The following is a 25,225-nucleotide window of genomic DNA, read 5'->3' as shown; positions in this document are numbered from 1 at the left end:
GTGAAGCTCTGGTGAACTCCATGCCCAAGAGGGTTAAGGCAGTGTTGTTAAATAATGGTGGCAACACAAAATATTGACACTTTGGGCCCAATTTCGACATTTTCACTTAGGGGTGTACTCACTTTTGTAGCCAGCGGTTTAGACATTAATGGCTGTGTGTTGGGTTATTTTGAGGGGACAGCAAATTTACACTGTTATACAAGTTGAACACTCACTACTTTACATTGTAGCAAAGTGTAATTTCTTCAGTGTTGTCACATAAAAAAAATATAATTTATTTACAAAAATCTGAGGGGTGTACTCACTTTTGTGAGATACTGTATATAGTAAAGAAGACCAAAACTGGTCCAGAGAGGTGAGGACAATTCTAATATTTATTGCTGTATATCACAGGACTGTGCTGTAGTTATGAAGACATCTCTTGAGAATACTACAAAGAGGAAAAGTCCCCGCTTGTCTACAAGAACGAGAGCAAGACAAAACCCCATCACTGTGTCTTCACCTACCTTCCTGACTCTTAAGAGAAAAAGCAAGAAGAAGATCCTAGAACTCATCAACAAGATGATGGAGCTGCTGACGGGAGAGGTGAGCGGTGTCGGGAATTCTGGGATATTATCCTGTAAAAGACAAGGGATGTGTCTGGATGGTGACTGTATCATTGTGTGTGTCAGGTTCCTATAAGGTGTCAGGATGTCACTGTCTATTTCTCCATGGAGGAGTGGGAGTATTTAGAAGGACACAAGGATCTCTACAAGGATTTCATGATGGAGAATCACCTGCCCCTCACATCAACGGGTAAGAGGAGACTTTATTGTAAGGCTCCATGAACACTAGACACTCAAATCTGTGGAAAAAACGCTGGATAAAAAAAACTGGTAATATTTAGAGTAATAAGAAAAAAAGCCGCGCTAGTAAAGTGTAAAACAAAACACAGATAAGTGCCACAAACTTAAATTATATAAATACTGAAAAGACCCAAATGGTGTTATAGTACACCTATGAGTCAAACACACGAACACATATAATATTTAGAACAATGTCCATCCAATGTGACATAAATTACAAAAATTATACTAGTCCATAAATTGAAAAAACATGAAAAAATATCCCCGAAGGTGATAAGTGATGAAAGTTCTCGTTGCAGTGAACAAAAAGTGCATAGATGGGACCTCCATCTTGAAGAAAATGCTGCCGCTTACCAGAGGGAGTTGGTCCCTGATTACAGGGGACCGCTCTGAGCAGACGGCTGTAACCCCAGCCCGGGATCTCACAGACAGGCACTAGATGGCATCACGTCCAACAGGCTCCACGTCATATATCCCAGCAGAGTACCATGTTTATCATAAGAAACAACAAAATGCTACACATAACGTAAAACCATATGACATTTATTGAATAAAACTTATGCCAAATGAACACTTATGGATCAGCAGATAAATAACAGCATAAAAGAAAAGCCGGCAGGCTCCAAAATCAGCCCATAGCTTCCGGGACTACACGAATAGCAGTGACGTCAGGACATGGCTCCTACTCCCTACGTCGTTTCGTCACAAGCGGACGTGGTCACGGGACACGTATCCCGTGACCACGTCCGCTTGTGACGAAACGACGTAGGCAGTAGGAGCCACGTCCTGACGTCACCGCTATTCGTGTAGTCCCGGAAGCTACGGGCTGATTGTGACATCATTGACCCAACATGCCCCGAAGATACTATACATCATATGAAAGATCCATCTCCACTCCTCAATATAATGTCATGTTCCCAACAAATGAGGAGGAGATACTGCACACCATATGAAAGGTCCACCTCCATTCCTCAATATAATGTCATGTTCCCAACAAATAAGGAGGAGATACTGTACACCATATGAAAGGTCCATCTCCATTCCTCAATATAATGTCATGTTTTACTTTCTAACAGATGGACACCATGTCAGGAATACCTCGGAGGGAAATCCTATTTTTTCTCCAGATTATGATGCGGAAAATAATGAGATTGCTGAATATTCTCCTGAAATAAACCAAATGAGTGAAATGACACACCACAGACCATATCATGTGGAGACATCAATGGATCCCTCTAATCCTGAGGAATCTGAACTTCTTCTACATCTTAAAACTCACCCCAGTGTGACCTTTTCATGTTTAGAGGGTGGGAAAGTGTTCCCTGAGGAAAGGAAACTTCCTACACACCGGAAAAGTCACAAGGGTAAGAATCCTATTTCATGTTCAGAGTGCGGCAAACACTTCAATTTCAAATCACAGCTTCTTATACACCAGAGAAGTCACACAGGTGAGCGTCCATTTTCTTGCTCAGAGTGCGGGAAAGGTTTCTCTAGCAATGTGTACCTCGTCATACACCAGAGAATTCACACAGGTGAGCGCCCCTATGCGTGTTCAGAGTGCGAGAAACAATTCATCAGCAAAGCAAACCTTGTTTTACACCAAAGAATTCACACAGGTGAGCAGCTGCATTCGTGTTTAGAGTGCGGGAGAGTTTTCATTCTTAAAACAAATCTTCTTGCACACCAGAGATCTCACACAGGCGAGCATCCGTTTTCATGTTCAGAGTGCGGGAAAAGTTTCCAGAGCAAGGCATACTTCCTTACACACCAGAAAATTCACACTGGAGAGCATTCATATTCATGTTCAGAGTGTGGGAAATGTTTCACTAGCAAAGGAAGCCTTCTTTTACACCAGAAAATTCACACAGGTGAACGTCCATATTCATGTTCAGAGTGTGGGAAGTGTTTCACTTTTAAAGTAAGTCTTGTCGTACACCAGAGAAGTCACACAGGTGAACGTCCATTTTCCTGTTCAGAGTGCGGGAAAAGTTTCAGTAGCAAAGCATACCTCATTACGCACCAGAAAAATCACACTGACAAGCATTCGTATTCATGTTCCGAGTGTGGGAAACATTTTTCTGATCAAGTAAGACTTAATAAACACAAGAGCATTCACACAGGAGAACGTCCGTATTCATGTTTAGAGTGCGGGAAATGTTTCACTCAGAAAGTACACTTTCTTAATCACCAGAAAACTCACACAGGTCAGCATTCTTATTCATGCTCAGAGTGTGGGAAATCTTTTGCTAACAAAGGAAACCTTCTTCTACACCAGAGAAGTCACACAGGAGAGCGTCCGTATTCATGTCCGGAGTGCGGGAAATGTTTCACTCAAAAAGGACACTTTCGTAATCACCTGAAAACTCATACAGGTGAGCAACCTTATTCATGTTCAGAGTGCGGGAAAGCTTTTGCTGACAAAGGCAATCTTCGTAGACACCAGGCAGTTCACACAGGAAAGTATCCATTTTCATGTTCAGAGTGCGGGAAAGGTTATATTGATAAAGCAGCCCTTCTTTCACACCGTATAATTCACACAGGTGAGCGACCTTATTCATGTCCAGAGTGCGGGAAATGTTATAACAACAAAGGAAACCTTGTTAGACATCAGAAAACTCACACGGGTGAGCGCGCTTATTCATGTTTAGAGTGCGGGAAACGTTTTGCTCAGAAAGGACACTTGCTTGCACACCAGAGGATTCACACGGGTGAGCGTCCTTATTCATGTTTAGAGTGCGGGAAATGTTTCGTTCAGAAAGGAAGCCTTCTTATACACCATAAATCTCATGAAGGGAAGCGTCCTTATCCATGTTCAGAGTGCGGGAAAACTTTCGTTTATAAAGGAAATCTAAGTCAACATCAGAGAACACACACCCGCTAAATCCAATGACGAATGTACGGACAATTTTTTTTACAAAATGATTTGTAGGGTTCAATGAAGAAATGTAATAATAAAATTTATTTTTTAACATGGTACAACTCTGTTAAAAGTGACATGGCGGGTTGTCTGGTTTGCTTAGACATCTCCTGGCTTCTTCTATTTCTTGGACCCTCCAGTTGGGATCTCCGCCTCCCACAGTTTCTGGTTCTGTTCCCGCACACCTTGGGGGGGCGTGTAGGAGATCGTAGGCTTCTCTAACCAGCTATGGTGACTCCATCTTCCATAATAATTATTCTCTTCTATGTTCTACATACAATGTTGGTGAAGAGTTCCTCTACAGCCTCGGAACTAGAGATGTTTTTTTCGGCACCATCCAGAGAAAGAATCCTAGACTTATGCAGGCCATACATGGGTCAAATTCCCAACGTATTTTCTTTTGAAAATCAGAATTTTCGTGCAGGTTCTAATCTGATGGTGCCACCATTTGATTTCGAAATTCCACCAACCAAGCCTTCAATTTCACCTCCTGTTGCTACAGAGAAGACTTTTTTGTTGGCCGGAAATCTTCTTTTCTTTCCAGGTCACAGCTCCATGCGCATTTCTTTTTCGATTATATTTCTCACACGATTCTCCCGTCATCGATTAGAAATTAGTTTAGGTTTTTCGAAATCTCCAACATGCCCGATCACTCAAATTTGATGGCCACACAAAAATCGGCCGTTGCTGCAGACCACTAATGGTGCGAAACGTGAACGAAAATTCTTAGTTGCAATTTTCGAAAGAAAATGCATTCGGAATTCGACCTGTTAGGCCATACATGGGTCAAATTCCGAAATAATTTTCTTTTCGAAAGGCTAAGTAATGAGAATTGAGAATTCCAAACAAATTTTCTTTTGAAAATCAGAAATTTTGTGTGTTTTGTGATCAGATGATGCCACCATTGAATTTGAAATTCGGCCAACCAAGCCAAATAACTTTTGTGGCTGGGAATCTTCTTTTCTTTCCTGGGAATTTTCTTTTCTTGCGCTTATGCACATTTCTTTTTCGATTTATAATTCTCACATCATTGATTCGAAATTTTTTGGTTTTTCAAAAAATTTCCAACATGCCCGATCACTCAAATTCGATGGCCACATGAAAATCAGCCTTCGCTGTGGCCCACTAATGGTTGCGAAATTTGAATGAAACTTCTTAAGCCCCGTACACACTTTGACAAAATTGGGCAACCGATCGTCCGGTTTCCCTCCAGTGTTTCACATTCTGAGGATAGAAATTTAATGTATGAACATTCTCAAAATTTTCGTTAGGAAGGTCAAAATCGGCTGTCAAAAGTTGTGTAGACGCTATCAGAAATTCGTACAATCATTCCTCAGACGGAAATTGTTTGCCCGATTTTCTTATAGTGTGCACGAGCCATTAGATAATATTTTTGAAAGAATATTCTTTTGAACATCGACCGATGTATAATGGACTAAAGAATTTTGTGTTACCAGTCATGTACACTAGGCGTCCCATGCCCAAAAGACTTCCATCGACGAGCACCTGGCATGTGTAGTAGGTCCTGCTCTGCTGCTGCTCCCCCCTTGCACCTGCCAGCAATTCCCGGCTGTCAAAATGGCAGCCTGGAATCTTTGTGTGTATATGTATATATAATAATAATTTCTGAACCCTGTCCTCGAGTACCCACAACAGGCCATGTTTGCAGATTTTCCTTTATCTTGCACTGGTGCTTTGGACAGCTATTTTATCTAAGAGAAATTCCCAAAACATGGTCTATTGGTGGTACTTGAGGACCAGGTTGAGAACCACTGGTGTAGACTTCACATTATAACAGGTCTAAAACTGCATTTAGATGAACCAAAATCCCACATGGATGGATGTATGGCTCCAAGCCACTTGACCTTTTAGCTCCCACTCACACTGATATAAAGCCACAGGATGACCTCAAATCTGTTCGTTAAAATAAAACTATGGGCAAAACTTTTTTTGATTAAATTTTGAATAGAGAAAGGGAGGGTTACAACCCCTGTCAGTATTTTTTCACCATCTGTGTCCCATTACGGAGATTTCCCTTCACTTCCTGTCCCATAGCCAAACAGGAAGCGATAAGAAATACCTGCAAATAAAGGGAATCCGTAGGAGACCCCCCAGGTCACCAGAACTAGTGTCCCCATTGGAAGATTTTCCCCTCTATTACTTTTCTGGGGACAACCTAAAATATGGGGATTTCTTTTACTTTCACGTTCAATGATAATGGTAAACAGAACAAATGGAGAGGGGGCACAGACAGCAATAAAAACGGACAGGGGCTCTAATCCCTCTCCACTCTATCCAAAACTAACAAAAGAAGTTTTGCCTTTAGTTATATTTTAAATCTGATTTTATCACCATAGGTACATACCAAAAGAAAGATAAAGACATCCTATAGTGAAGTATTATATAACAATTTATTAAAACCAAATAGAAGGATACTCACAAACAAAGAGCAATATAAGCATTAAAAGACCGCACCGCCAGCGTGATGACGTCACCGCTCTTCTCTGCCCAGCGGCCTCCCTTTATCACATGGTGATTGGTGCACTTTGGATCTATGAAGATTTTTCACGTTGGACTTTATTTTATATTTAACATTTTTGAACTTGTATTAGTTTTTTTGCTGTGATTTTTTTTTTTTTATTGTAAATGTGTGTGACAGCGCAACACGTCTTCTCTATTGATTTGTTTAGATATTTGTGTGCAATATCAGTAAGTGCTGCTGTCACAATTAAGTTTTCTATTGAATTGCTTTGGGCTTGCCTTGCGCAGGATACTCATATCAATTCTTGGTTTGAAAAAAAAATATATGTATATTTATTAATAAAATGTGTGCCTAATTAACCCCCTATTAATCCTTAGTTTATCCCAATCTGCCATAATTACTCATTCTTCTCCTTTTCTGCTGAACTATTATTTTTCTGATGTTTTTTCTCCTATTATTCAAAATTTTTTATTTATTTATTCATTCATTTTGTTTACTTTATTACTATTTTTTGTGTTGCATTACAAAAAAAGCACAACATTGAAAAAATAAGCCTTTTTAATATTCTTTTTTTAAATTTATTTATTCATTTTGCTTGTTCTTTTTTTATTTTTTTGTGTGTTGCATTACAAAAAAAAAAAAAAAAAAGCACAACATTGAAAAAAATAAGCCTTTTTAATATTCAAACTTTTTTTTTTTGCTTTTATTGATTTTGCTTATTATTATTTTTATTGTGTTGTATTACAATAAAAGCCCAAAAGTGAAAAATGTTATATACACTATATTGCCCAAAGTATTGGGATGCCTGCCTTTACACGGACATAAACTTTAATGGTATCCAGTCTTAGTCCGTAGGGTTCAATATTGAGTTGGCCCACCCTTTGCAGCTATAACAGCTTCAACTCTTCTGGGAAGGCTGTCCACAAGGTTTAGGAGTGTGTCTATGGGAATGTTTGATCACTCTTCCAGAAGCGCATTTGTGAGCTCAGGCACTGATGTTGGACGGTCAAGGTCCATAAAGACATGGATGAGCAAGTTTGGGGTGGAGGAACTTGACTGGCCTGCACAGAGTCCTGACCTTAACCTGATAGAACACCTTCAGGATGAAGCGGAGACTGTGAGCCAAGCCTTCTCGTCCAACATCAGTGCCTGACCTCACAAATGCACTTCTGGAAGAATGGTCAAACATTCCCATAGACACACTTCTAAACCTTGTGGACAGCCTTCCCAGAAGAGTTGAAGCTGTTATAGGTTCAACGGGTGGGCCAACTCAATATTGAACCCTACGGACGAAGACTGGGATGCCATTAAAGTTCATGTGTGTGTAAAGGCAGGCGTCACAATACTTTTGGCAATATAGTATGTATGTATGTATGTGTGTGTGTGTGTATAAATATATATGTACACAGTAATAATAAAGTTAAATAATATTTAATAAATGACTTTGCAATGCTTTGTAAAAGGATAATAATTCTATTGTCTTTTGAAACTGGAGTAATGATAGGATGCAGTGTATCATCCTTTTCTCTTTTTTTTTTCTGTGTTAAAAACTGAATAAAATTTATAATATAAAATATTAATAAAATGCCACATGGGCTGTCTCTCAGACTCGGGCCTTCCTCTGTCCCGACCTGGACACCATGGTGCACAACAGCACCTCTCACGGTTCTCTTCACACACTGACCTTCCTCGGGAGGGTGGGGCTCTGAGCTCTATCTCTGGCTCTCATATTAAGCCAGCACATGACTGTGCCATTAGTGTGCTTGCTTCCTACAAAATCTGGTTTAAAATCTGGCTTTTGTATCTGAGCAAACACAAAACTAATAGCCTCAAAGAAGTCGGGTTGTAAAATAAATTTTATTTGATTTTTTTTGCTGAAAATTTGTGTGCAACATAAGAAATGTCTAGTACTATCTTTTTTATTCTCCAAGGCCTCTGCTTCTAGAAACTATATAATGTTCTCTGAGTTTTAACACATTTTTTACTTAGTCATAACTATGCCTAAGGCCTGTTGGCCGAAACACGTTAGGGTCTTTTATCCTGTACTGACGATGTAGCTAATAACATTGCCCTATTTTGGAAGACACTGAGTTGCCGGCTATCCTATTATGTATGTCGCAGCAGTGAAGGTGTGGAGACACTGAAACCTGGACTCTGATCTTTCCTTCTCCCATACTGGTCATGGTTGAACGTTGTGGATTGGACTTGTCTTGTGGAAATCACTGTCGGGTTTTACTGCCATCTGGGGTTCTGTTAGGGAGTTTTCACATCACTGACTGCGATGATGACAACAGTTTTATTAGGCAGGAAATGAGGAAAAATTTGCAATAAGGCCACAGATTGAAAGTCCTTTTTTTATAAACTAAGGAAGGCTAGAACCCACATCATGCATTTTATTGCTCTAATGGAGCCCTGGATAGTAATAAAATCCAACAATGAGCTCTAGCCAAACTCTACACAAAGGTTTTGGATAGACAAACCCTTTGAAGAGATTGTCCTTGTCACTGCTGCCCAAATTATTTCCATCCCAGCACAACTATGTATAGTTGTCAAATATCTGATCAATCTGACATGAATTATCTCCATCAGTGTCACAGTGATTATTTTCAGTCTATTTGTAATTATCCCATCTGATTATGGCTGAACCGATTGTTTTTGGCATCCGTTGACTACCAACTTACCTGAGAAATTTACCTAACAAGAGCTAATGTCTCAGGTATTTATATTGTGTTGGCCATACACAGGAATCCAGTTGATAGAAGTCTGATTAGGTACTCAGAAATTTCTGGCCTCCGGATAATAGGAGTTGTGGGGTGTGTGGCTCCCAAGTTTAACCCATGATAGAGGTTTTCTTTGCTGAAGAAGACAACCCAGTGTTGGACACAGAAGACAAAGGACCCTTGGAATTATTTAGGAAACTCCATTACTAATAAAAAAGTGAAATATAATGGTTATTTAATTTTAGATGTATCTAGTTGATCCCTTTACCAGTTCACAAAGGCAGCAGAAGTAACTGGTTCCACCAGGGAAGACATGTTGCACATACAACACCCTCAAATACCTACCCAATGGCTTCCACAATACAGGTAATGTTCAGCGAGTGGGGGTCTCCATTATTTAAGTCCTCTTCTTGGACCCACTCAACAATGAAAGACATTAGGGCCGGTAATAACACATTAGTGCCCCAGTCCTCTTCTTGGGAGGTTAACTTTGTAGCATCTTACTTCAGCTCCAGATTGGTAAATGGCAAATGGGCACATCATATGAGACCATTCATAAGAAAAACTGTTACCCATGTAGCACCCTCCTAGTGTAGAGCAGTGTGCTAGGTACAGTAAATTTAGTTAGCTCAACTCTAATCAAGGGGGCAGGGGGTTGATTAATTACTAGGGCTGTTTAGTGTTTCACAGGCTGCTACTCTATTGCCCCCCTGTTTTCAAGTGAATTCTAGAAGTATAGTGGGGGGAAGGACAGAGCAGGTAGCCTGAATATTTACGGGACTCCAGCCAATCACTGGAGAGGTGTGCCAAGTAGGTGGTGAGATAGCTTATAAAAAGTCTGAGGCTTGAGCAGCAGAATTGCAGTGTTCCTGGGTCCCGTCCTGCAGGAGGGGACCCCTGTGCAGTGGCTCTGTCCTTGGTGCAGGACCTTAGAAGAAGCTTTTAGGAAGACACCAAGGCTACAGCTAGGCTTAACAGGGGGGCCCTATTTGCAAGTTCAGGACTGGGGATCAAGTTGGGTCTGGAGAAACTCGAGAGGAAGTGGGTGGTAAAGAGTCCGAGTGACTTATGGTGGTGTGAGTCTACATCTCTCTCTCTAGAAAGCGCCTTGTGGATACCTTACAGGAGGCAACCGATGATCCTGTTTCTATGTGAGTAAATGACTTCAGTGCTGAAGTGTAGTGACTTTTGTGGTGCTTTTAACTCTGGAAGGAGTACAAGTCACCATCAGCATAGAGATCCTGTTAGACATTCCTGTTATTTGGAGCCAGTGGAAGAGTGAGGAAAATGCTGGGTGCCTGGCAGTGTGTGCTCCAAGTGGGGAAACAGGACTAAATTTACCATCAGCTCCTACAGGGGTATGCTAAACCCAAAATATAGTTTCAAAACCTGACAGTGCGTAGAGATTTTTGGATCCATTTATAATCTTGAGGATTATTTATCACGAGGCTTGTTGCAGGGGAAGAAGATAAGACACTTTCCTATACCTTAAAACAAATATAGGTTTGTAACCAGTACAGGGAAAGTGTAAGGGGTCTTTCATACCAGCCCTGTTGGGCAGCATTGTCAAAGTCCCAATGCAAAGAAACGTAAAAAAGCCTTACTTTGTAGGGTCTGTTCATACCAACATTCTGCGTTGGTGCGTGTTGCAATTAAAAGATCCTGAAGTCTTTCAGTCCAGCAAAGGTCTCATCCCGTTGAGAAATCATATTTGTGTTTTGTTCATCTAAATTTATAAATTTAATCTAGATGAACAATAATAAAAAGTTCAGAAATTAACTCTCACGTACCTGAAGTGAGACTGAGATGATGAGATCGGCCTCTCTTGTATCTCCAATCCAGGTCCCGCTGAGAGTGGAACAGGGGGAGCCAAGGGACAGGAGGAACAAGAGTGCCTGCAGGTGTAGATCCGGAAACTTGCAGCAGAGGAAGCGACCTTGGGAAGGCAGGAGCACCATCAGATTAGGAAGGGCACACGTGCACCGTGGGTCAGCTGGGGTTAAAGTGGCACTCTGCTTGTACTGCAGAACTGGAACATCTGGAGATGGAGAGTTTCTGGCAGGCTTGCAGCAGGAAGTCGCAGCAGGTCGCAGGACCGTAGTCGCAGACACTCGGATGGAAGTGTTGAGCCAAGCAGGGAACAGGAGCGAGGTCACTAGGATAGATGGGTCCTGTAGCAGGCGGGCAGCAAGGTACCAAGGCATTGGGCAGAAGAAAGGTCAGAGGGAAGCCAGGATCAAGAACCAGTAGTCAGGAATGTAGCAGAGTCCAACAGCAGGAAAGCCAAGGTTCAGCAACGGGTATCAAGCATGATATCAGCAGGATTCAGGGTATCAGGAAACAGCTGAAGACCAGTCAGAATTGATCAGGGGTCAGGGCACCCTTTAAATAGGCCGTCTGGCGCCAATTGGGACTAGGGATGTGCTCCCGCGAATGCACACAGTCCGTTGCGCATGCGCATTGGTGCCTATAGGCATCTGCAGTCGCCCGTGGGCACGCACATGTGCGCCGGGCGTATTCTAATAGTCTTCTTACATTAACACTTAAAATGCACATTAAGCCAAATACGTTGGTGGGGAACGATTAGAACTCGAGCACCATAAATGAGGATAGAGAAATGTGGGACGTTTTAGAAGCTCACAACCTCAGGAATGGACAACAACAAACTATATTGTTACAAATTCATATGTTATATTATATTATACCGCATGCAAAAGAAAAAAAAATAATTGTAACAGCATAACATCTATCCTATCCCACCTACCACACTAATACATAGGTAGTAAACTTCATCATATACTGTATATTGTAAACATGGTACATAATGACTATTGTGACTTTGGTGTTGCGGAGAGGTGGTAAAAACAACAAGTTAGATAATGGCTGGAAATGCACACATTGATCAGCAGTCAAAAACGTGTAAGGGGTCTTTCATACCAGCCCTGTTGGGCAGCATTCAGGGCCGGATTTGCCACAAGGCCACCGAGGCCAGGCCTCGGGGCGGCAGTGGTGCAGGGGCGGCGCCGCTCCTGCGGCGACTTTGCGGCCGCCCCCCTATTCGGGCTGCCCATTAAACTCTATTAGGGGCACCGATGCCCGTAGAAAAGATGGCCGCGAGTCAACCCACGCAACTGCGCATGCGCCGTTCCGAAGCCGGCCGGGCTCGGGAAAGCTCGTACGCGCTCGGCCGGGCGGCGCATGCGCAGTAGCGTGATTGCGCAGCCCGGCGCCACTTTTGAAAAAATGAATGTAATGTCAGCGGTGCGGCAGTGGGGGAGAGAGATGAGATGACATCTCTCATTGCCCGCACCACTGTTCCGCCCTCCTCCATCAGATAGAAGTCAGCATGGCAAGTGACATCCCCATCTGGTGGCAGGCAGCGTGGCAAGTGACATTTCCATCTGGTGGCAGCGTGGCAAGTGACATCGCCATCTGGTGGCAGGCAGCGTGGCAAGTGATATCCCCATCTGGTGGCAGGCAGCGTGACAACTGACATCCCCATCTGGTGGCAGGCAGCGTGACAACTGACATCCCCATCTGGTGGCAGGCAGCGTGAAAACTGACATCCCCATCTGGTGGCAGGCAGCGTGGCAAGTGACATCCTCATCTGGTGGCAGGCAGCGTGGCAAGTGATATCCCCATCTGGTGGCAGGCAGCGTGGCAAGTGACATCCCCATCTGGTGGCAGGCAGCGTGACAACTGACATCCCCATCTGGTGGCAGGCAGCGTGAAAACTGACATCCCCATCTGGTGGCAGGCAGCGTGGCAAGTGACATCCTCATCTGGTGGCAGGCATAGTGGCAAGTGACATCCCCATCTGGTGGCAGGCATAGTGGCAAGTGACAAGCGATGGTGGCAGGTGACACGCTCAGGGCTTCCAATGATTCTGCATTATGGTGAGTTGAACTATTTCATTTTATACTACAATGTAATGATAGAAATAATGTGTTTAAATTATTCTGACACCATAACAACCATGGTGCCAGGGATGATTGAAGCACTAACACCAGCCATTGCCCGCAAAAAATCCTTACCCCTCGCGCGCTTACCCTGAAGTATTTTCAGTCTGTACAATTAAAGCCAGTTATTTTCAGTGTTCTCGTGTGTGGAGATATGTTTTTAATTGATCTATTGTAGCAGTCATCGATAAAAGACGAGAATAGTGGTGTGTGTGTATGTGTTTGTTTGTGTGTGTGTGTGTGTGGGGGGGGGGCGGCATTGAAGGACCCGGCCTTGGGGCGGCAAAGGGAGTAAATCCGGGCCTGGCAGCATTGCTAAAGTCCCAATGCAAAGAAACGTCAAAAATGTCTGTTCATACCAACATGCTGCGTTGGTGCGTGTTGCGATAAAACGATCCTGAAGTCTTTCAGCCCAGCAAAGGTCTCATCCCATTAAAAAATCATATTTGTGTAGATTGTGTTTAATTACCTGCAGCAACGTAAATAACATGCATATCACAATGGAACAGAGCACACATATAATGGACACTTTACTGAATTTTATTTTTTAAAACTTTGTGCATTGCTTCGCCCCTTATGATGAGGCAAAGAACCTTTCAATCCACTCTCGTTCATCTGTCCCTATTGAATAGGCTCTATCTGTCCTCTCACTTAAAGGGGAGGTCCACCCAAAAGTGGAACTTCCACTTAACTGATTCCTCCACCCCTCCAGTGCCACATTTGGCACCTTTCGGGGGGGGAAGTGGGTGCCTGTTTTTTTACAGGTACCCTGTCCCCACTTCCGAGAGACCGGCCCACTGCGAATTACGTCAGCAGCTCCGTCCCCCTCCTCCTCCCCTTCTGCCGAGCCAGTGAGAGTGCAGCGTAGATATTTGCCAGCATACCAAGGATCGACACAAAGTGGCGTCCAAACGGGTAGTTTATTGCATGATCACTACACAAGAAAGGTGCAACGTTTCGGAGTCACGCAGGACCCCTTTGTCAGGCAGGTGACATGCCTAACAAAGGGGTCCTGCATGACTTTGAAACGTTGCACCTTTCTTGTGTAGTGATCATGCAATAAACTGCCCATTTGGACGCCACTTCGTGACGATCCTTGGTGTGCTGGCAAATATCTACATTGTGACTTGAACCAGTATCCAGCTGGTTGTTGCTGCAGCACCCAAACCTTGATGCCACGTACAACAGGACCGAACTTGTCGACCGGACTGGTCCGATGGACCGAGTCCGGCGGACAATTCGACCGCGTGTGGGCTTCATCGCACCTGCAGTGGACTTTTTCAGTCAAAAATCTGACGGACTTTAGATTTGGAACATGTTTCAAATCTTTCCTATGGATTCGAGTCTGGTCGAAAAGTCTGCTCGTCTGTATGCTAGTCTGATGGATGAAAACCGATGCTAGGGCAGCTATTGCCTACTGGCTATCAACTTCCTTATTTTAGTCCGGTCGTACGTCATCATGTACGAATCCGTCGGACTGGTGTGATCGTGTGTAGGCAAGTCCGTTTGTTCGGAAAGTCCGTCGGATAGACCGTCGGACCAGTCCTGTTGAAAAGTCCGCTCGTGTGTATGCGGCATGAGAGCTTATACCAGGAACGTGTGCGATGGGAATATGAAGTATTAAGTGAGAGAGCGCAGCATGCTTTGCGAATGCGCAGTAGGCAACCGGTCATGAAGCCGAAAGGCTACACTGCCGGGTTCCCTTACCTGCAATGGTGGCGGCAGCACCCAACCAGCCAATGGAAACATCAGCTGCGGTGCCTACATCGCTGGACTCCAGGACAGGTAAGTGTCCAATGTTAAAAGTCAGCAGCTACACTTTCTATGGCTGCTCCCATCTAGGGTTGCCACCTTTTCTTAAAGCCAAACCCAAACACAGTGGCCCCGGGGGTTGGGGACCTCTTTGGTAGAATGTAAAAGATTAGGTTAGGTCGAGTAAATAGATACTAAACATATTATGCTTTAAAATTGCGACTACCCGTGTAACGGCCCCAAATTATGGTCCCTAAAAAAATAGGCAACACTTTAAATGAAAAACCTTTACAAATTACCAGTGCAGAGTTACACAGGAGGTCTGATATAAAAATGATCGCTCTCGCTCTGACGTTTACGGCGATACCTCATATATGTTGTGCGAGCACCGTTTACATATGCGTGCAAGAACCTACGTGTGTATTCGCATTTGCGCATGAGCACGGGGGGGGGGGGGGGGGCACTTTACATTTTTATTTTTTATTTAAAATATTTTTTTTAACACTGTAACTTTAACTTTTTGTTGCTATTACAAGATAATAGTCATAGCAGCAACCCAACAGTGAGTTTTTCATTTTTTTTCCAGAGCGACCAAATGGTTGTCTCCAAAGAGGGTTTTGCTGACATAAGGAGACTCCGATCGAATGGGGGGATGCTAATATAAAGACACTCTAATCTAACGGGGGTCTGTAAGGGGGGGGGGATGCTGATATAAGGTGACTCTGATATAATTGGGGTCTCTAATGGGGGGTGATGACTGCTGATCTAATGGTTGGTCAGCATTATATCAGCAGTCAGCATCCCCCATTAGAGACCTCCATTGTATCAAAGTCACCTTATATCAACATCTCCCCCTTTTATATACCCCCCTTAGATTAGAGTTACTTTATATTAGCACCCCCCCCCCCCTCATCAGCTCAGAGTCCCTTTATATCAGTGCCTCCCTTCTTCCCATAAAAATCTCCTCTAGAGAGGGACAGAGAGACCCCCCCCCTCTTTATAGCGAACCATACCTTTTTATTTTACATTACTGGCAGGGAGGAATGGCAAAAGTGTGTGGTAACCTGAGTTAGTGGGCAGAGCTGGAAGGCAGAGTAATTCTAATAAAATCACATGTGTGCTACTGCGTGCACACAGCAAAAGCGTCACTGGTTGCTATGATACCGGTGGTCCCAGAAACCAATGAGAGGATTCACAAGCTGGTGGAGGGGATGGCAGGCACCAAGCAGGGGAGAAGGCTGAGGGTGCACAATGGAGAAAGCCTCAGTCGAAAGGAATTTTACTGCATTTTTAACGATACCCCCCACCCCCACTGAGTTCCCGCACTGGCGTCAGTCCAGTTCATCCCACCCCACCCCCAGGACAGATACCTGATGGGACTGGAGGTATGCCGTGTCCGGGTTTCAGGAGGACAGAAACCCATGCACAAGTCTCAAAACCCAGACTTCAGTCATTCCCTTACAGGTGGCAACCCTACTCCCACCCCCCCCTCTTATAGTGAAGGGTGGATTATCCATCTCTCACACGTTATTGGTGGTTGTATGGCTGTTGATCAGGTACCAATGTGCACAGGGCATTATGTTTCTGCAGTAATGACTTTTCATCAAAATTTTAATAATTTTAATTCCAGAAATTTGAATCTCCACACTAAAGAACAACCTAGGCTGCAGGTTTCATATTCTCCACAAGGTGGTGATATCACAGGAAGTGATGTAAAGTATGGATAGGAAGTGATGTATGATACAAACAGGAAGTTCCGGGTGAGAGGTAAGTTGGGAGGAGGTAGAGAAGGGACATAAGATATTATTTTATATTTACACCCAGTAATCCCCTTCATGTCTGTCCTCTTCCTCTATAGTCAGTGTGATATTATAGACCAGATACATCCTAAATATAGAGCCATTTATGCAAATTTTTACTCCAGAGCCTCTATTTTTAGATCAGATACATCCTAAATATAGAACCATTTATCCAACTGTCCATCCAGATCCTCTGGTTTATAGACCAGATACATCCTAAATACAGAGCCATTTATCCAACTGTCCATCCAGAGCCCCTGGTTTATAGACCAGATACATCCTAAATATAGAACCATTTATCCAACTGTCCATTCAGAGCCTCTGCTTTATAGACCAGATATATCCTAAATATAGAACCATTTATCCAACTGTCCATCCAGAGCCTCTGGTTTATAGACCGGATACATCCTAAATTTAGAGCCATTTGTCCAAATTTTACTCCAGAGCCTCTGGTTTTAGACCAGATATAGTCTGAATAAAAGATTATGTATCCCACTTTTATTTCTTTTCTGGAACAGTGTAAATAATTCTCAGTTTATTCTCCACTACAGAGAGGAACGTCCTGTATGTATCACATGATCAGTGATGATGACAGACATGGGGGGGCGGCACCCTAATGGACAGGCCGCCCCTGGTGCCTTACATGCCCTGTTATATGCTGACCAATTTAAAGTGGTTGTAAACCCTTACAGACCACTTTAACCTACAGGTAAGCCTAGATTAAGGCTTACCTGTAGGTGCAAGAAATATCTCCTTAACCTACACGGTTAACGAGATATTTTCCTAAAAACGGGCACCGATGTCTACGGTGCATGCGTGCCGTAGACAATGGCGCAGGCGCACTGAGCGTGCCGTTAGTGAATGCATCATGCCGTCACTGACGCCGGAGTGAAGTCATCGCTGCTCTGGCCAGTCACAGCGTCGGAACAGCGATACCCGGAAGTCACTCCTATCATGGCGGCGACGGAGGAGGTGAACGAGGGTCGCTTCGGGGGCTTCAATCTCAGGTAAGTAATTCATAATGAGCTAGTATGCTATGCATACTAGCTCATTATGCCTTTATCCTGCAGGGTGTTTTTTTTTCTAGAGAGGGTTTACTTCCTCTTTAAAGTCTGCAGTGTTGTACATGATCACCTATGCTTTGTTTTGTCTTTGTACATTTGGTCTAACTGTAAGACCTTCCCTGTGACATGATTATGTTTTGCTTTACACAGGTCTGTAAACTGCAACTTCTTTGAAAATAAAGGAATTATAAAAAAAAAAGAAAAGAAAATGCTAAATAAATACAAAGTAGTGTTGTTACTTCTGTTAACTCCTTCTTCCCCTTCTTCCCTTAACCACTACTTTCCAGCTGATTTTTTCTTTCTATTTTCTCACATAAGATTTAAACTTTTTATTTTCAGGTTGACGTTTTGATAAAAACTTCAGAAAATGACAGTACAAAGTGAAGTCAGATGTATTGTAAAGTTACAACTGATTACAAATTTTGCTAGTATATTATAGAAAACATAAGTAGATTATGTCTCGGTCTTACACAAGAGATCATGTTAGCTATTCGTCTTCTTGCAGTAAATACAAGATCAACATAAGCAAACCACAGAGAAAGAACAAACGTAAGAGATGGTCCAATTCACAAGCCAATACAATATCACTCAAGTCATATATGGGCACTCCCTGGATCTTTATGTGCAAAGAGACCCCTTTTACAGGTAAAAATATGTGTTGTTCAATGAGAAACAATAGACATCTAATAACATTCAAGGGTAAAGGACATTTCGGGCAATGAAGCCACAATGCCCATAAGGAAAAATTTTGATCAGGCCTGGCAGTGAGTCTGTCAATTTAAACCTAGGATTGAGGAGAAAGGATCTCAAATCTTCACAATGGCAATCCTTCCAGCTCAGGATACAAATGGATGACCATAATCCTAACTCTGAGAAGGCCTGTTGGGTAGTTTGGGGGATAAATGTGGTTCCATGAAGGCCAAGATGACTATTGACTGAAACTAAGCAACAATCTTAACATTTTGTGTATTTGAATGGTTTCTAATATTTTCGGCAAATGGCTCCATCACAAGAGCAAAAATGGGTTCGGAAAAGGGACACCCCAGCCTTGTTCCATTAGATATCTGAAAGGGTTCATAAAGATAAAAGAAGGTGTAAAACTAAATGTAAAATAATGACTGTTGGCTATATTGGGCCCAAAAACCCACATTTTGTAAAACACAATAAATATCCTCATCAGTGCCCCATATCGAACGCCTTCTCTGCATCTGCTATGAGTAGAGAAGGCGTCTAAGTTTCGCTCCATCTTTTGAGCCAAGGATATAAGACAGGGTTTCTCCACTAGGGTTCCTCCAGAAGTTGCTAGGGGTTCCTTTAGCAATAGGCAGTTTTTGCCTCTCAGATAAGTTTCCACGGACACCATTGATCTTTTTAGCTATCTGTAAGGGGGTAAATCTTCCCAATGACCACAAGGGTAAGGTGCAATCTTCCCACTGACCATCACACTAATGTGTCATGAGTTGTAGATATAGTAATTTTCAGCAGGGGTTGTTATTTCAAGGGTTTCTCTGTGTTGAAAAGGTTGAGAAAGGCTGATATAAAATGTTGCATCCTGGCAAGAGACTGTCTACTGCAAACAAAGCCGACCTGATCCTCTTTCACCAACATCCCGGAGTAGTGCATCAGTACAGGAAGCTAAGATCGTAGTATAAAACTTGACTTTCATATTCAAGAGAGATAGGACGGATATAGGTAGGATCAGTCATAGGCTTAGGAATTGTCACTCAGATACCTTCAGGGTTCTCGTTGGAAAATCTAACCTCTACCATTGCAGTATTAAAGAATATGGAGTGAGCTGTCTCTAAAAGGTTTTATAGCATTTACTACCGAATCCATATGCTCCAGGTTACTCCCCATGTGAAATGTTATGTACTGCTGAGAATTGTGGACCCTCCGTGTGGCAAGTGTAATTGATGGCGGTATGCTTGAAGAGCACACCCATGTAGGCTACAGCTGACCAAGTTCAAAGAAACCTAAGGTATAGAGTTAGGTAGACATGTGTGCAGGAGTATTTTACAGCACTGGAATGGTGGGATAACAGGCAGGAATACTAGCAAACGTCACTTTTAGCACAAGGAAGCTGGACGTACAGAGAGACAAGGGTGCAGAAGGTCTTAGGAGGACTGGGGTACTAAAACTCATTGGAAGTCAGGAGTGATGGAATGTACAAGGTACATGGAGGTGCACAGGGGTTTTAGAGAATGTTGGAGTGAAGGATAAGCAGGATACCCGTTGGCAATGGTGGGGAAACACAACTTGCCCGCACATATAGTGAAGATGAGAGCCCATAGATGAGCCAAGGGGCAAAGTCTAAGGTGCCGTCTGGTCTTTAGCAGAGCCCATGAAGGTGGAGATGAGTTTTGCTTCAGACAGTTCCGGGGTTGTGGACCTCTGACTCACCGAGCAGGCAGCTATTGGGAACAAAGACCTGATGTACATGTAAAAATCTTTTGCAGTGTGTTGGAAGGCAACATGGTTTAATATCATATTTCTGGAGTTTTCTTTCTGGTTGATACAACCAGGTGATTGGAATGTAACAAGTTGCACATCAAAGCTTTGTAGAACAAAAGCTTGGCTCCTGAACAACTGGTGTTATAAAGATTGTAATGCGTTATTACAGGCTTTAAAGAGAACAACGGCTGCTATCACTGAAGATGACCCAGGTCACATAGCGATGATACATAGACAAATGCTGCCCCTAGAGGCCAATACAGCAGGACGGACAGAAATATAATACATTAAGAAGGGCTGCCTATCAACTATTTTGATTCATTAGAGACCTAGATGGGCTGGTAATGGGGTTGGGTCTGGACGGTGTATGGATGGAGTTTAAAAAATGCACACAGATGGGAAATCATCCCTTTTTCGCTCTTGGCTCTTGCCTGATGGCTCTTGTGCTTATGGCTCTGTTGCCATTTTGAGCCCAGCTGACGAGACAATATGTAGAGGACAGCCTTGCAATAAATATCCTTGATGATCTTTTGTTATATGCTCTGTAATATTTTCCTTTAGTGTTTTTATGTTAGCATTTTCCTATTTTCTTGGAAAATAAAAAAGACGTTGTTTTACTAAGCAGTGTGTTTGTTTTTATAGCTAACCTTATATCATTGTGCTATCAACAGTAACATTATCAGAGTTTTAATAAACTAGCTAACTATAGGAATGGACAAGTTAATACATATATGGAATAAATAGAGAGAATCTGTAACCACCCTTGGATAATATTTATTTCAATAGCATTTATTTCACAGTGTAAGTTGCTGGGATCACTGGTCAGTACAGAGTACAGCCCAAGCGGGCAGGAGTGCATGAAAACACACAGAGGCCCTGGGACTGGGTAGCTTTTCTACCACCTCTTCCTCATTGGAGTTCTTTGCTGAAGTGAAACAATCCATTACTTGCTTGTTGACAGATATTAGAACCTAAAAAGTCTGTTAGCTTTGATAAAGCTCCATTAACATTGGGGGCCCAAAGAAGAATGTACCCCACCACTGCAATATACATCTGTCCTCGTTAACCAAGTTCTCGCTGTCCTCTCATTAAAGCAGCTTCAACATACAGACACTATTGTATCTCCCAACCCGCCTCATATAGTGAGGGGTTATCCATCTCCATCACATTATTGGTGGCTGCTGATCAGATTCCAGTGCGCGCAGGGCAAATATGGTTCATCAGCCATGATTTCAATCAAAATTTTAATCATTTTAATTCTGGAAATTTAAATCTCAACACTAAAAAACATCCCAGGCTGCAGTTTACATATTCCCCACAAGGAGGTGATCTCACAGGAAGTGATGTAAAGTACAGACAGGAAGTGATAGACGGTACAGAGAGGAAGTTCCAGGTGATAGTTGATTCGGGGGGAAGTAGAGAGGAGACATTGCTGGAACTGGCAGCAGAGGAGGTAATAAGATATTATTTTATATTTACACCCTTCCATAGTCATTGTGATGTTTATTAGACATCGCAAGAGTAATGCTTTAATATGTACTTAGATGAATCCTAAACATCAAACCATTTCTCCAACAGATACATCCTAAATATAGAGCCATTTATCCAACTGTCCATCCAGAGCCTCTGGTTTATAGACCAGATTCATCCTAAATATAGAACCATTTATCCAACTGTTCATCCAGAGACTCTGGTTTATAGACCAGATACATCCTAAAAATAGAACCATTTATCCAACTGTCCATCCAGAGCCTCTGGTTTATAGACCAGATTCATCCTAAATATAGAATCATTTATCCAACTGTCCATCCAGAGACTCTGGTTTTTAGACCAGATATGGTCTGAATTAAAGACTATTAAACCCTCTTGTATTAAGTTCTTTCCCAGTACAGTCCAGATAATTCTCAGTTTATTATTTGTCTACAGAGAGGGGTGTCCTGTGCAGATCACATGACCACATCAATGAAGATGATAGAAGAAGACCAAAGTCACATGACTGAGAGAATATTAGACCTCACCCTGGAGATCATCTACCTGCTGATTGGAGAGGTGAGGAGGATTCTGGGAGGTCACATGACATCACTCCTATCTCTATTAATAATACACAGACCCGACTAGAGAGGTGAGGAGGATTCTGGAAACACAATGAAATTAATATTTATTAAAAGAGTGCTGAGTGTATCAGGTGAAGATGATGTGACCTCATTTTTGGGGAGATTCTGGGAATGTCACTACCTTAATTTAATAAGCATTCACATTTCTCATGATGTCTCTCAATAGGGTTACGCAGTAGTGAAGAAGACATCTGGTGAGTATGTTACCTCCAGTAGACATCACCATTTGTCAGAAGGATGGAGAGGAACCCCGAGACACATCACTGTCCCTTCATCTGTGCCCCTGACTCCTTTATGTGACAAGAAGAAGAATATTCTAGAAGTCACCAACAAGATGATGGAGCTGCTGACAGGAGAGGTGAGCGGTGGTGGGAATTTTGGGACATTATCTAGTAACAGACAAGGGATGTGTCTGGATGGTGACTGTATCATTGTGTGTGTCAGGTTCCTATAAGGTGTCAGGATGTCACTGTCTATTTCTCCATGGAGGAGTGGGAGTATTTAGAAGGACACAAGGATCTCTACAAGAATGTCATGACAGAGGATCAGCCGCCCCTCACATTACCAGGTAAGAGGAGACTTTATTGTAAAGGAGAGCAGTACAGAGGACCAAACATGCAGTAAAGTTTAAATGCAGAAAATATTCCCATTTTCTATTTTATGAGTATAAGGTATGTAGTTTCCTACATTATAACATGTTCCCATCAAATCTGGTGTAGATACCGCTCACTATGAAAGGTCCATCTCCGTTCCTCAATATAACGTCATGTTCCCAACAAATGAGGAGGAGATACTGTACACCATATGAAAGGTCCATCTCCATTCCTCAATATAACATCATGTTCCCAACAAATGTGTTTTTCTTTTAATTTTGCTTCTAACAGAAGGACCCAAGATCGAAAATATCTTGGAGGGAGATCTTATTTTATCTTCAGATTATTATGTGGAAAATGATGACATTGCTCTAAATGCTCCTGAAGTGAATGACATGAGTCATATTACACACCACAGACCATATCACGTGGAGACATCAATGGATCCCTCTAATCCTGAGGAATCTTCTGACCAATCACATCCTGTTACTTCAGATATCCATCTCCATTCTCACAGTGCGGATTGGTTGACACCTTCCTCTATACCCAAGGAGTCTTTTCTAAGCCATGGAAGATTTCCCACAGGAGAGAGTTCATTAATTTGTTTGGCGTGTGGGAAATATTTTAGCCTGAAATCCGAACTTCTTCTACATCTCAAAACTCACACCGACGTAACCTTTTCATGTTCAGCATGCGGAAAATCTTTCACTGAGGAAATCGAGCTTCTTCTACACCAGAAAATTCACACGGGTGAAAACCCTTTTTCATGTTCAGAGTGCGGGAAACACTTCACTAGAAAGGCATACCTCCTTATACACCAGAGGATTCACACAGGTGAGCGTCCCTATTCATGTTCTGAGTGTGGGAAAAGTTTTACTAATAAAGGAAACTTGCACGCTCACCAGAAAATCCACACAAATGGGAATCCTTTTTCATGTTCGCAGTGTGGGAAATTATTTAATAGAAAAACAAACCTCCATACGCACCTGAGAATTCACACAGGTGAGCGTCCTTATTCATGTTCAGAGTGCGGGAAACGTTTTGCTGATAAAAGAAGTCTTAAACAACACCAAAGAACACACACGGGGGAGCGGCCGTTTTCATGTTCAGAGTGTGGGAAATGTTTCACTGAGAGAGGAAATCTTCGAAAACATAGGCGGATTCACACAGGGGAGCGCCCTTTTTTATGTTCAGTGTGTGGGAAAGGTTTCTCTGTGAAGGGAAACCTTTCAAAACATCAGAGAACACACATTCACTGATGTTGCTGAGACATGTACTGCTTCATATAGACAATGTTAGTGAATGGCGCCTCTACAGTCTACGTGAGATGGAGATTTTTTTTCTGCACTACCCTGAGAGAGAAACTTAAGCCCACTAAAGGATTCAAGAATTTTACTTTTTAAGACTGTTATGTAACCATTTGTGAACATTGGATGTGCTATACACTATATTACCAAAAGTATTGGGACACCTGCCTTTACACGCGCATGAACTTTAATGGCATCCCAGTCTTAGTCCGTAGGGTTCAATATTGAGTTGGCCCACCCTTTGCAGCTATAACAGCTTCAACTCTTCTGGGAAGGCTGTCCACAAGGTTTAGCAGTGTGTCTATGGGAATGTTTGACCATTCTTCCAGAAGTGCATTTGTGAGGTCAGGCACTGATGTTGGACAGGAAGGCCTTGCTCGCAGTGTCAGCTCTAGTTCATACCAAAGATATTCTATCGGGTTGAGGTCAGGATTTTGTGCAGGCCAGTCAAGTTCCTCCACCCCAAACTCCCTCATCCATGTCTTTATGAACCTTGCTTTGTGCTCTGGTCCAAATCATATGGTGGAGAGGGGGTTATGGTGTGGGGTTGCTTTTCAGGGGTTAGGCTTGGCCCCTTGGTTCCAGTGAAGGGAACTCTTAAGACATCAGCATATCAAGACATTTTGGACAATTTCATGCTCCCAACTTTGTGGGAACAGTTTGGGGATGGTCCCTTCCTGTTCCAACATGACTGTGCACCAGTGCACAAAGCAAGGTCCATAAAGACATGGATGAGCGAGCTTGGGGTGAAGGAACTTGACTGGCCTGCACCTGATAGAACACATTTGGGGTGAATTAGAGTGGAGACTGCAAGCCAGGCCTTCTCATCCAACATCAGTGCCTGACCTCACAAATGTGCTTCTGGAAGAATGGTCAAACATTCCCATAGACACACTCCTAAACCTTGTGGACAGCCTTATTATGTTATGACTAAGGCCTTATAGGCTGAAACGCGTCAACTGTTCTTATTTGTGTTTGGTCACTGTGGCTTGTCAATAAATATTATACTTCTTAAGAGCAATCACCGGAGTGCGGATCATCTTTTCCTCATTTACCTACTCAGCCAGCGACTGTGGATCGAGCACCTGGGATCTCTGCTTTCTATGTGATGTATGGGTAGTAGCACTGACTTTTTTGTTTATATTGTGGACAGCCTTCCCAGAAGAGTTGAAGCTGTTATAGCTGCAAAGGGTGGGGCAACTCAATATTAAATCCTACGGAC

At 42.8% G+C, this 25,225-nt stretch overlaps 1 protein-coding gene across 1 annotated transcript; it reads left to right on the top strand.

The window, feature by feature from the left end:
• Positions 1-684: 684 nt before the first annotated feature.
• Positions 685-24,177, top strand: LOC141104656 (uncharacterized). Its single transcript, XM_073594322.1, has 3 exons — positions 685-795; positions 1,922-3,703; positions 23,429-24,177. The coding sequence occupies exons 1-3, from the start codon at positions 711-713 to the stop codon at positions 23,953-23,955; spliced, it is 2,394 nt and encodes a 797-aa protein (XP_073450423.1). The 5' UTR covers positions 685-710; the 3' UTR covers positions 23,956-24,177.
• Positions 24,178-25,225: the final 1,048 nt, after the last annotated feature.

This window comes from Aquarana catesbeiana, linkage group LG08, assembly GCF_042186555.1.
Source record: "Aquarana catesbeiana isolate 2022-GZ linkage group LG08, ASM4218655v1, whole genome shotgun sequence".
Taxonomy (NCBI): Eukaryota; Metazoa; Chordata; class Amphibia; order Anura; family Ranidae; genus Aquarana; species Aquarana catesbeiana.
The sequence above is the reverse complement of the archived record's forward strand: the minus strand, read 5'-3'. Positions and strand labels throughout refer to the sequence as shown.

What these genes read in the sequence shown, in the direction of transcription:
- LOC141104656 (XM_073594322.1), top strand. Translation starts at nt 711, where the DNA reads ATGGAGGAGTGGGAGTATTTAGAAGGACACAAGGATCTCTACAAGGAT. An exon ending in CCTGCCCCTCACATCAACGG is followed by an intron (nt 796 to 1,921) that starts GTAAGAGGAGAC and finishes ACTTTCTAACAG; the next exon opens with ATGGACACCATGTCAGGAAT. An exon ending in TAAAGGAAATCTAAGTCAAC is followed by an intron (nt 3,704 to 23,428) that starts ATCAGAGAACAC and finishes AGCTTCTTCTAC; the next exon opens with ACCAGAAAATTCACACGGGT.